Source organism: Suncus etruscus, chromosome 3 (assembly GCF_024139225.1).
Source record: "Suncus etruscus isolate mSunEtr1 chromosome 3, mSunEtr1.pri.cur, whole genome shotgun sequence".
In the NCBI taxonomy this organism is placed as follows: domain Eukaryota; kingdom Metazoa; phylum Chordata; class Mammalia; order Eulipotyphla; family Soricidae; genus Suncus; species Suncus etruscus.
Genome location: NC_064850.1, coordinates 3,153,824 through 3,167,481, shown reverse-complemented (window position 1 = coordinate 3,167,481; position 13,658 = coordinate 3,153,824). Strand labels below are relative to the sequence as shown.

The following is a 13,658-nucleotide window of genomic DNA, read 5'->3' as shown; positions in this document are numbered from 1 at the left end:
ATAATCCCCTAAAATATTTACATGCACAATTCCCCCTTTGTTTTTAGTAAACAAACAATATTGTCTACAATTATTAAAGGAAAAACTAGTAAATAATAAAAGAGTGGCTGTTTGCATAAGCGCATCACAGGAAAATGTAAAGAAAAACTTCTAGGGCCCGGAGAGATAGCACAGTGGTGTTTGCCTTGCAAGCAGCCGATCCAGGACCAAAGGTGGTTGGTTCGAATCCCGGTGTCCCATAAGGTCCCCCGTGCCTGCCAGGAGCTATTTCTGAGCAGACAGCCAAGAGTAACCCCTGAGCACTGCCGGGTGTGACCCAAAAACAAACAAACAAAAAAAAAACAAAAAAAACAAAAACAAAAAAAAAAACTTCTAACCTAAACACAGGGTGCCCCTCCCTTAATATAAATGAATGATAGTAAGTTTTTGCAATTCTGACTCTGCCTTTAGCCAAAAGCGGGTAATATTTCCATAGCAACAATGTAATAAAGTAAAAATTAGCCTTTTTCAAAAATATAACATTTCTGCAAAATATACCATACACCTGTAACTTAAATTTTTTTCAATCTTTATACCAAGCATTATTCTGGAACTTCTTTTTGTTCCTATACCTTTAAACTATTTTGGGGAACATTTTGTTCCTATTAACCTTCCCTACACACAAGCACAAAAGCATAAATACAGAACATACATTTTGAAAACGGACTAATACATTAAAATACACAGTAAAATATCTTGCAATTGAAAAATTAACTATGGAAAACAATAAAACACATTTAAATTGGCAAGAACCTGACTTAATCAAAAGATACACCTGAATCAAAGATAAATGCGGCGGTTTTTAAATTAAATTGTTCATTTGGGCTTTACTGTTATTTCTCCCCCTTTTTAACTAATTTTTTACACCACTAACTAAAACGTATCCCATTACCAACTATGTGTAAAATATATGACTACCCACTTAGTCCCTTCACCTAAAAACCATTAGTCCAGACGCTGGTCTTCTTCCACGCTGATGTCTCCATGTGGCTTTCTTCCTTGGGGTTTCAACTGGGTTAACTTGACCCATTTCATTCTCCTGATCTGGAGGGCGGGTCCCAGGTTCGCCGCAAAAAGCGGCTGTTTCCACGTAGCTTTACCAAAGCAGAGCTGAGCTGAGCCGAGCCAGGCCACATGTGTCGCCACTTCTGGCCTATCCATAGCTTTTTGCCACAGGACGGGCGTTCTGTGCTGATCGCAGCCGCCTTTTTTCCAGAAATTACTTTGGAAGCCGCCTCCACTGCCACAGCTGCTGCAACGCAACTTGTCCGCAGCTTTTTCCGCAGGGCGCATCTGGATGTTAAGAGTTCAAAGTGGTTTAAACTAAAAGTCCAGTCCGAAATTTCCAAAGTCGAAATCCAAATTCAAGCTGTAGGTCATATTCAGTAAATCAATCCATTCTAAATACAGTCTTTTTTCTTGTCCGTTTCCAATCTAGGCTTTCCACCAGTCTCTGAGGAGGCCTAGGTTTTTGCTTCTTGTAACAAAGTCTCAGTCGGGCCTGGGATGGGGGTGATACAAGCTTCCACCTTCCATGTTGCATTAAATAACTAACGATGGTGCTGGATGGAGAAGGATGGATGGAGGGATTTTTCTCTGCCATCCCAGGCCATGTGGCTCCGCAATCCCCATTCAGCTGGCGGGTCCCAGGTTTAGGTGAACGGCGGAATCAGACTCATCCAGAGACAGGCATCAGGAAGCATCAGCTTTATTCATACCCTGTCCACCACATGTGTGGCCTATATCATAACCTTTTAAGCATTTGCTATTCTTAGCTAGCCCTGCGTCTTAACTCCTTTCAGCTATCTTCCATTTGACCTCCATGCTGGCCAAAGACCAAAAGCGCTAATCCCCTGGGTCAAAGGCCTTATCTACCTTTTCCAAGACCCCTCCCAGGAATGGGCGGGGTCTTGCAGGTAAGGTCAAGTTACCTAGGGAGAATGGGTGGGGGATGAGGCTTCATCTTCCCCTTCTCTGAAATATAAAAGAACCTTTTGTAATCCTGACTCCACCTTTAGCCAAAGGTGGGTTAATAGTTTCATGCAACAACGTAATAAAGTGAAAATTAACATACCAGCCCTTTTCAAAAACATAACATTTCTGCAAAATATACTATACACCTGTAACTTAAAATTTTCTTAATGCTTTTCTACCAAGCACTATTCCGGAACTTTCATATTCCTATACTTTTAAACTATATTGGGGGAACTTTCTGTTCCTATTAACCTTCCCTACACACAAGTACTACAGCATAAATACATAACATACATTTTAAAAACAGGCTAAGTACATTAAAATACACACAGTAATACATTTTGCAATTGAAAATATTAACTATGAAAAACAACAAAACACATTTAAATTATAAAGAAAATGACTTAATCAAGACAAAGATGCAGGCGGTTAGAAATCAGATCTTTAAATGGGCTAAACAGTTATTACTCCTTTTTTTTACACTACTACCTAATTTTTTCCCATTACCAACACCAATTGTGAAATTCCTTCACCTAAAACCAAATGTTCAGATGATTAATTTGTCCCACGCTGTTCTCACCACATGGTTTACTTCCATAGTCCCAGGCCCCGCAGCTGGTCCGATTGTGCTATTTCACCTTTCTGATTTGGAGGGCGGATCCCAGGCTCGCTGCTTTGGGCCAGATTAGGCGCTTTTCGCAGCTTTTCTGCCACAGGGTTGGAGTTCTTAGCTGATCGCAGCTGCCTTTTCTCCGGTTCGCTCGCACCATTTCACCTTTGTGATCTGGAGGGTGGATTCCAGGCTTGCCGCTTTTCCAAGTCAAGCCGCAGGTGTTGCCATTTCTGGGCTGATTAGGAGTTTTTCCCCCGCTTCTTTGCTGCAGGACAGGCACTGTTGGCTGATCACCACTGTAGCTTCTCGGCCACAGCTTCACATGGCGATTTTGTTTTTTTTGTTTTTGTTTTTGGGCCACACCCTGTGACGCTCAGGGGTTACTCCTGGCTATGCGCTCAGAAGTTGCTCCTGGCTTCTTGGGGGACCATATGGGACGCCGGGGGATCGAACCGCGGTCCGTCCTAGGCTAGCGCAGGCAAGGCAGACACCTTACCTCCAGCGCCACCGCCCGGCCCTACATGGCGATTTTGGATGTCCAGAGTTCAAAGTGATTTAAACTGAAAGTCCAGTCCGAAATTTCCAAAGTTGAAATCCAAATTCAAGCCAAAGGTTGTTCTCAGAAAATCAGTCCACTTTCAATAGTCTTTTTTCTCCTGCGTTTCCAATCTAGGCTTTTAATCAGTCTTTGAGGAGGCCAAGGTTTTTGTTTATTGTAACAAAGTCTCAGTCCTGGGCCTGGGCCTGGGATGGAGGTGATGCAAGCTTCCACCTCCCTTGTTTCAGTTGCCCTTCTGCCCCCAGAAGGGGTGTCGGCCATATCTGACAATGGCTTCACGTGGTAGCCCAAGATTTTGGGCTGACTGCAATGAAAAGAGCCAAAATCAAGCTCAAAAGCAGTAATCTCACCATGATTGCTGTTCTCTTGGGTCCAGAGTTCACATCCACGTTCAGGGCGCAAATGTGTTGTCAGATGCCCTTCAACAGATGAGTGGCTAAAGAAACTGTGGTACATATACACAATGGAATACTATGCAGCCGTCAGGAGAGATGAAGTCATGAAATTTTCCTATACATGGATGTACATGGAATCTATTATGCTGAGTGAAGTAAGTCAGAGGGAGAGAGAAAGATGCAGAATGGTTTCGCTCATCTATGGGTTTTAAGAAAAATGAAAGACATTTTTCACAGTATCTCAGAGACAAGAGAGATGAGGGCTGGTAGGTGCAGCTCATGACATGAAGCTCATCACATAGAGTGATGAGTGCAGTTGCAGAGAGGACTACACTGAAAACTATCATAAAAATGTGAATGAATGAGGGAAGTAGAAAGCCTGTCTCGAGTACAGGTGTGGGGGAGTGAGGAGGAGGGAGATCTGGAAAATTGATGGTGGGAATGTTACACTGGTGAAGGGGGGTGTTCTTTAGATGACAGTAATCATACAACTATAATCATATTTGTAATCACGGTGTTTAAATAAAGATAATTATTTAAAAAAAGTGACTATTTTGGACTAGAGTGATAGTGTTTGCCTTGCATGTGGCCAACCCAGGATGGGCCTAGGCTCAATCCCCAAGTGGTCCGCCAAGCCTGCCAGAAGTGCAGAATCAGCAGTAAACCCTGAGTGCCGTCTGGCCCAAAAACAAACAAAACAAAAAAAGTGACTATGTTAATCTTTCAAAGAAGCACACCTGAAATTAATTACCTGTGCCACCAGCAGCTTTGGACCTGACATGTCGATTTTGTTTGTTTTCCTGGCTCTAAGCTCAGAAATCGCTCCTGCTCCTGGCAGGCTCCTGGGACCATATGGGATGCCGGGATTCAAACCACCTTCCTTCTGCATGCAAGGCAAATGCCTTATCTCCATGCTATCTCTCCGGCCCCAAGGGCCTAACATGTCTTAATAGATTATTCTATATATATGAAACCAAAAGTATCTCAAATCTCACATATAAGAAATTCATTCTAGGGGCTGGCGAGGTGGCGCTAGAGGTAAGGTGTCTGCCTTGCCAGCGCTAGCTAAGGAAGGACCGTGGTTCGATCCCCCCGGCGTCCCATATGGTCCCCCCAAGCCAGGGGCAATTTCTGAACGCTTAGCCAGGAGTAAACCCTGAGCATCAAACGGGTGTGGCTCAAAAAACCAAAAAAAAAAAAAAAAAGGAAATTCATTCTTGTTTCTTCCTAATTGTCTTTCCTCCATATTCTCTCTCAGCATATACAACTACCTTTTTTTTTGGGGGGGGGGGGTTTCGGCCACACCCGGCGTTGCTCCAGGGTTACTCCTGGCTGTCTGCTCAGAAATAGCTCCTGGCAGGCACAGGGGACCATATGGGACACCGGGATTCGAACCAACCACCTTTGGTCCTGGATGGGCTGCTTGCAAGGTAAATGCCACTGTGCTATCTCTCCGGGCCCCATACAACTACCTTCTATCAAATCATTTTAGCCAGAAATCTGGAGGTATTATAGGGGAAGGGGAAAAAAATGGAGAAAGCTTTTTTTTTTTTTTTTTTTGGTGGCAATTCCAATATTCAATATAAATCTGAGTCTCCTTTTTCTTTTTTTTTTGTTTTTTTGTTTTGGTTTTTGGGCCACACCCGGCAGTGCTCAGGGATTCCTCCTGGCTGTCTGCTCAGAAATAGCTCCTGGCAGGCACGGGGGACCATATGGGACACCGGGATTCGAACCAGCCACCTTTGGTCCTGGATCGGCTGCTTGCAAGGCAAACGCCGCTGTGCTATCTCTCCGGGCCTTGAGTCTCCTTCTTAAAACCTTTGAAATCTCTTCACATATCCTCACTGCTGAATAATTTTCCCCAGGTTTAGTTTTGTAGAGTTGCCTGATTAGGTTCCCTAATACCAGTCTGAAATCTCTCCAATCTTTCCTTTACATTTGCACCTCAGATGCTCTTGCAAAATGAAAATGATCAGATCACTCATTTTCATCTTTGCATCTCTAGTGGATTTTTAAAATACTCTAAAACATTCAGGATTAATTAAAATTTAAATTAAATTTCTCGTGTGAATAAATAAGTAAGGTTGGTTATTCTATTTGATTTGTGAATCAGCGGGTCCTTTGTGTTTCAGACTAAATCTAAAAATATCCTTTCTGGGGCCAAAGCAATAGCACAGTAGTAGGGTATTTGCCTTGCCCACGGCTGACCTGGGACGAACCTAGATTCGACCCCCAGCATTCCCTACGCTGGGTGCTGCCAGGTGTGGCCCCAAAACGAAAACAAACAAACAAAAAACCCAAAAATATATCCTTTCTATCAGAGCTGAGGGATGTGCCCCAGTGTTACAAGCGCTACATTACCTGCCTAAGAGACCATGAGTTAGACTGCAGATACCAACACACATGCTATGTGCGATGATGCTGCGGCTCTGTGACGTGTGATTCCTGGCATAACAAGAACGAGTGCCAAGTACCACAACCAAGTGTGACCCTCCCAATGATTGCAACCAAAATGTGTATGAGTACCACAAACATGTGTGGAACCAGCTGGCACCATCACTGGTGTGTACAACCCCAAGTAGGTGCCACACCAAATGTGCGAGCACACAATCGTGTGTGATCCCTCTCCCCCACAACCATCAAAATAACAAAGCAAAGGAGGAAAAATAATTCCTTGGTATTATCATCCACGTATTTGTAGAAACTATTGGGGTTTTTTTCGTTTTTGTTTTTCACTGTTCCAGACTCATGGCATCTGGGGCTTAAAAACATCTTCTATTTCCCAAGGTATTGTATTCATTAACTAGCTCTCTAGTTTATGAAATCTTTACTGAGGGGCCAGAGCGATAGCACAGTGGTATGGTGGTTAATTCAAATGGACTCGGGTTCGACTCCCAGCATCCCATATGGTTCCCCGAGCCTGCCAGAAGTGACTTCTGAGTGCAGAGCCAGGAGTAACCTGATTGCTGTAGAGTGTGGCCCAAAATAAACAAACAAAACAAAATAAAACAAACAAATCTTTACTTGATTATCCTTCTCAAACTGAGCAATGCCCCCATCTATATAAACTGTTTTGTAATATCTTTAATAATATTGAATATCGGGGCCCGGAGAGATAGCACAGCGGCGTTTGCCTTGCAAGCAGCCGATCCAGGACCAAAGGTGGCTGGTTCGAATCCCGGTGTCCCATATGGTCCCCCGTGCCTGCCAGGAGCTATTTCTGAGCAGACAGCCAGGAGTAAACCCTGAGCAATGCCGGGTGTGGCCCAAAAACCAAAAACCAAAATAATTAATAATAATAATAATAATAATATTGAATATCTTTGCTTTCTCATCTAGTACCTCTATAATAGAAAAAAAAATATGAGTTAATTCTCACCTGGTCTTTTAGTCCTAGCAATGTGCTTAAAGCAGAGGATACACTCATTTCTTGGGATTTTTTTCCCTGAATGAACAAGCAGTAACCTTTTTATAATACTTCATCATCTGGCTAATTTTAAGATTCAATTTCATAGGGCTTGAAGAGAAACCGCTGAGTCTTCTTGTGTGGGCTCAAACCTCCTCTATGCTCCATTAGTCTACATTGGATTAATCACGATATTTTAATTGTTATCTCTCTTGGATTTCTCCTACACACGTTTGTAAACTTCTTTAAGAGAAGATGCTATCATTTCTGTGGTTCAAGTGCCTCATGCAGTAATTGAGGACATAAGAGGTATTCAATACTAGTTTCTGAGGAGATGAAGAGCTGTAATTCTTGTTAAAAATATCAGTTAATATTTTGGCATTCCCAAAATAACTTTTCAAAGCTTCTTTTGCATCTATTTATGACTCAAACCAAAGGAAGAGTCTCGGGGTAAAAAGCAGTAGTGGTGGAAACTCTAGCTTGCAAATGGGACATTTTCCAAAAATGAGCAGGGGCTCTTGGGAGACAAGAATCAATAGCTTCTACAAGCAGTTTTTTGTTTGTTTGTTTGTTTTGGTTTGGTTTGGTTTTTGGGTCACACCCGGCAGCACTCAGGGGTAACTCCTGACTCTATGCTCAGAAATTGCCCCCGGCAGGTTCGGGGGTTCATATGGGATGCCAGGATTCGAAGCACCATCCTTCTCTGCATGCAAGGCAAACGCCTTACCGTTGTGCTATCTCTCCAGCCCCTATTTTTTTTTTAATCAAGATTAAGGGGCATATTAGAGAGCAAAAGAAATAATGATAAAAAGAATTCATTTTTTTATTCTTATATAATAACCATTACAGAGAAAAGTTCTAGAAACAGAGGAATAAATTGGTTCTCCATAGCCACAGTTATCTAGGGAACTGTAGAATTTTCTGGTTTCTGATTCTATTAAATACAAGTGAGAAGGCACTTTAAATAAATAAAGGCAACTACCACGTACAAAGCACTATGCCAACGACTTTATATGCAGAGTCACTTTTTCACTCTGATGACATCCTGGAATGAATACTATTGGTGCAACTAAACCCTAAGAGAGCCCCCAGTGATCCTGAACTTCTTTTGGTCCTGTAGTCTTCTACCTTATTCTAGGACTGGCCCATCTTACTGATAGAATGCGGCCAAAGTAATAGCAGGCAACTTGTGATATTAGGCTACCCGAGGCACTGGAGCTTCTAAGCTGGTGGCTCCTTTTCTCTCAGATCATCTGCTTTAGGGGAAACCAGCTGTGTATCATGAGCAGCTCTGGGAAAGTTCACGTCGCCAGGAACTGAAGTGAAGTCTCTTGCCAGAGTGGACATGAGTGGTCTGGAAAGCAGACCCGCAAGTCTAGCTAGAGCCATACGCTGACCTCAGCTGCAGCCCACAGCTTGACTTCAACCTCATGAAGAGATATGAGGACCACCCAACGAAGCCACTCCCAAACTTGTGAATTTAATGACCACGAAAGAAAATTGATGCTTGCTACTTTCAGCCAGAAAACCTGGAAATAGCTCATTAGAGAACAATAGATAGCAACCACAAGGAATATTATTCCTTGCATAATAGATGGGAGAACTTGAGTTCAGGGAGATTAAGTTACCCACCCAAAGATACACAGATCTGAAATTAAAATTTATTGCTAAAGTTCTGAAAACCCTAGGGCTGGAGAAATAGTACAGTAAGCAGGGGGCTTGCCTTGCATGTAGCAGACCTGGATTCAATCCCTGGCATCCCATACGGTCCCCCAAACCCACCGGCAGTGATCCCTCAGCACTGAAAACCCAAACTTTTACTCTGCTAAAGTGTCATTTGTAAGCTCAATCTTACATTATGTCACCTTATCCATTATTTTATTATTCACTTTAATGGAACAAATATCTGTAGTGTACCTGAAAGTTAAAATTCACTTCATTCCGGGGCTGGAGAGATAGCATGGAGGTAGGGCGCTTCTTTGCATGCAGAAGGTCAGTGGTTCGAATCCCAGCATCCCATATGGTCCCCCGAGCCTGCCAGGAGCTTTTTCTGAACGTAAAGCCAGGAGTGACCTCTGAGTGCTGCCGGGTAAGATCCCCCCAATAAATTCACTTCACCCCTATTTTTTGGAGGGGGTTATTACTTTGGGGCCACAACTGACAATCAATGCTCAGGGGTTATTTATCCTCCTGGCTCTGCACTCAGGAATCACTCCTGGTGGTTCTCCCGTGCCCCGCAGAGGGAGTAGTCGTGGAAGTGGTAGAGGAAGGTACTGAACATCGAACCCAGGTCTGCCATGTGCAAGGCAAGTGTCCTACCTACTTGCTGTCCTACTGCTCCAGCCCTCTAAAATCCACTTCATGCTAGTTGATCTGCAAGATGCTGCGAGAGAAAGTTGGATCTGAAGAGGCCAAGAATTTAACAAGTTCCTGACTGTTCTTCATCATGGAGCAGCCCTCAAGTGATCTGGGACTGCCACCTAGTGTCAGTTCCCCTAGACTGCAAGCTGTTCAGTAGGGGCAAGTGAGTGAGTCCCATTTTTAATTCTACTACTTTCAAAGAAAGTAAAACACTCTTAAGTACTCTACACCAGTGTTTTTATACCTTCAGGCATTTACTCCTCTGATTTTCAGCAAAATAGTCTCACCTCTAGAACTTAATAGAAGGCAACAATTGGCAATGGAAAGGCACACAGCAAACCCAGGTTCAATCCCCGCTACCCCGTATTGATCCCCTGAGCCCTGCCAAGCGTTGGTCCTTGGGCACAGAGCTGGAGAAAGCCCTGAGCATTGTTGCATGAACAATGCAAATCCCAAACAAACAAAAATCAGAGGGAAAAATCATAAAATAAAATTATAATTGATCTTCATTACTCTACAGATTCCACATTTGTAAATTTACCTACGTGAGGTTACTCAAAAATCAATATTTGGAGCACTGTGGTTTGTCTGTTTTTCAGTCATATCCAGAAGTGTTCAGGGGCTGCTCCTGGCCTGACATTCAGGATTTGCCCCTCATGGGGCTTGGGACAGAGCAGTGGTGCCTGGGATTGAATCTGGGCCTCTAGCCCAGGGCAGCAGCCCTTGAAGCATTTCCTGCTCATCCTCCGGCTAATGGAGAATGCTGAAAACTGTGACCCTACACACGGAACATGCTGCTTTCTTAGTTGTTTTTAATCTGCAATGTGTTGTTGGTGTCAGCTATTGATTTCTGAAGGGCTATATTTTTACTTTTTATTTGAATTAATAAAGTTTTAACTGAATCACCATGAAATACCATTACAAAGTTGTTGATGATAGAGCTTAAGTCATAATTGTTTGCACACTCACCCCTTCACCAGTGCATATTTCCCACCACAAATGTCTCTATAACATTTTTCTTTTCTTTTTTTTAATTTTGGGTCACACCCAGCAGCGCTCAGGGGTTACTCCTGGCTCTGTGCTTAGAAATCGCCACTGGCAGGCTCAGGGGACCATGTGGGATGCTGGGATTCGAATCACCATCTGTCCTGAATCGGCTGTTTGCAAGGCAAATGCCCTACCTCGGTGCTATCTCTCCAGCCCGCTATAACATTTTTCTTTCTCTCTCCCTCCTTCTTTCAGTCTTCTCTTTATCCAATTGCTACTTACAGTCTTAATGACTGAGATCAATGCTAATAAATCTAAAACATAGTAAAATAAAAGTGTCTAAAAATGCATAAGAAGTATCAACTGCTTGGCAAAATGTTATGATCAAACACTTGTAGAAACCAAGCATGATATATCCCCTAAAATCAGTGGTTCAGAATTTGCTAATCCAGTGCTCCTGGTCGCTCTACAAAGCAGAATGACAGAGCTGGAGTGTTGGCGCAAGTGGTAGGGCTTTTGCCTTGCACACGCTAACCTAGGACAGACCTGTGGTTCGATCTCCCAGGTCCAATATGGTCCCCCAAGCCAGGAGTGATTTCTGAGCATATAGCCAGGAGTAACCCCTGAGTGTCACTGATGTGGCCCAAAAACAAACAAACAAATAAATAAACAAATAGAACAGAATGACAACAGACAATGAATGTCAACTATATTTGATAACAATGGCTATTCTCTATGATTCTAAAATATTAGAGCAGAAAGTTTCATTAATGAAATTCAAAACTAGTCCAGTGTGCACCAAGTAGTGTCAGAAATTCATACATCATATTTGATGTCTACATGATTACCTAGTGGAATCTGGTCCTGAAATAGACACAATTCCTATATTCTAGTAAAATTTTTCCAGCATTTATGAGATGAATCATTATTAAAATGTTAAATGTGCTCATTGCCAAAATGATCTCATGTACCTCAGAGTGGTTCCTGTATCAACAGCGATACATTTAGGAAAATGTATCACATTTAAGAAAATATCAATTAAATATAAATTTAGAAAAATATTTTTAAGAAGTGATTACTATCCTTTTAACTACAAAGACCCTTAGTTTTTGGGGGGGTTGGTTATTTTTATTTATTTACTTATTTATTTATTTATGGTTTTTGGGCCACAACTGGTGACGCTCAAGGGTTATTCTTGGCTATGCGCTCAGAAATCACCACAGGCTTGGGGAACCATATGGGACGATGGGTCAGCCAGGTGCAAAGCAAATGCCCTACCACTGTGCTATCGTGCTGGCCTCTACAAAGATCCATATTAATAAATATTATAAGCCCTTGCCTCAAGAAATTTTTTTTCAATACAAATTAGGAACTATACTACAAATTTTAATATAAAACAGAAATAAAAGATAAGGCTCAGCAGTAGTGGATTTTGCATGAAAAATGTCCTGGGTTCAATCCAACATGACACACACATATACAAATATTGAAAATATTGAAACAAATAATCAGAAAAAGCATCCAGCATAAAAATGATACAAAGTATGATGAGATTCACAGGGAATATCCTCATGTAAGACAGAACAGCAAGCAATATCTTCGTGCCTACCTCTCACTATCTCAGCTTGCTTAAGAGCATATTCTTGATTCACAGATGCTGTCTCAACGGCAGGCTTCTGCGAAAAGGCGGAATGTGCCAATAAGATGTTCTCTACTGCTGCCGAAAGCCTGGGCCTTTGGCCTTCACTAAGCTCACCCAAACTGTTTTCCAGGTCCTATAAGACAGCAGAAATAATTGTTTGACACATTATACTGAAACAGTTAAAACAGAAAGTACTCATCAAACACCATGATCTAAACTATTTCACTGCTTGGAATGGATCTTAGAAAGTGCTTGTTGTGTTACACACACACCATGAAAAACAAATCAGAAATGTCAAGTCATCTAATATCCTGATTTTTATGAAGCTAAATAACCACTATCATTCTAATCATTATCTAACCATTATCTGTTTTCATATTAGATGGTGATAAAACACAACAGAAAAAAGATTTAATACTAAATGTACTAATATGTCATACATTGTTCATACACCTATGTTCCTTAGTTTAGTATAACAGCCAGAATATGGAAACCACCTGTGTGTCCAATAAGAGATGAACTTAGGGCCAGAGAGATAACACATTGGTAAGGCATTTGCCTTGCATGTGGATGACCCGGGAGGGACCCAGTTTGATTCCTGGCATCCCACATGGTCCCCCAGCCTGCCAGGGATGAATTCTGAGTGCAGAGCCAGGAGTAACCCCTGAGCGCCGCTGGGTGTGGCCGAGAAACCAAGCAATCAATCAACAAATAAAGTCAAGCGTGCAGTCCAGTCTGCTGCAATGTTGACAGAACTAGAGTATCATGTTAAGCAAAATTAAATCAGGGAGAAAGACGAATATTGGATGGTGTCTCCCATCTGTGGTATACAAAAAACAAAATAAGGACATAGACATTATGGGGGGGCACCATACATATTAAAAATACTCTACATGTGTTACCTATACTCGCTAAACAACCCAAAAGTTCTTGGCATTATTGTCTCTACACTTATAAGACAGAATGGACATAATTAGACATGTAGGGTCCCAACGTGTGAATCATCCTTTAAAAACTTCTTCCCAGATAGGGAGCAAGAGACATTGAGTCACTGATAGAGGGATAATGACACTGGTGGTGGATTTGGAGGTGGGACACTGAATGCCTGAAATTCTTATAACAGCTTTGTAAATGACGGTGAATAAACAAACAAAAATAAAAACAAAAGTAAAAAGTAAAGGAAAACAAAATAAGCCCCTCTATTTTGCTAACAAATCTATTCCCTTTTTTTGGTTTTGGGGCAACTTATGCCAGAACTCAGGGCTTACTCCTCAGGCTTGCTCTGCTCTCAGGAATCACTCCTGGCAAGCTCAGGGGACTTAGATGGGATGCTGAGGATCAAATTTGAGTCAGCTACATGCAAGACAAGCTCCATACCCATTGTCATTCTCTCTCACTCTTTCTCTTTCTCCTCTTCTCTTTCTCTTCTCTCTTTTCCCCCTTTCTCTCTCCCCTCAAATCTATAATCTTAAATTTAAAACTCTTACCTCTTATTTTATCTTTTTGGGTTTATTTTTTGGGGGGGACCACAATGAGCAGCATTCAGGAAATTACTCCTGGCACCATATGGGAAGCCAGAGATCAAACCCAGGTCGGTCACTTGCAAGGCAAATGCCCTGTGATGTGCTGTTTGGAATTAAAGCCACAATAAAGTGTGATATCTCCAGCACACAGCAACCAAA

General features: G+C 42.2%; 1 protein-coding gene across 1 annotated transcript in view; it reads right to left on the bottom strand.

The window, feature by feature from the left end:
• Positions 1–13,658, bottom strand: part of KIAA0586 (KIAA0586 ortholog) — a 111,819-nt gene that overhangs the window by 26,565 nt on the left and 71,596 nt on the right. The window contains exon 27 of the mRNA XM_049770294.1: positions 11,944–12,109. Coding sequence (XP_049626251.1) covers positions 11,944–12,109 — 166 coding nt within the window. The remainder of the gene's footprint in view (positions 1–11,943; positions 12,110–13,658) is intronic.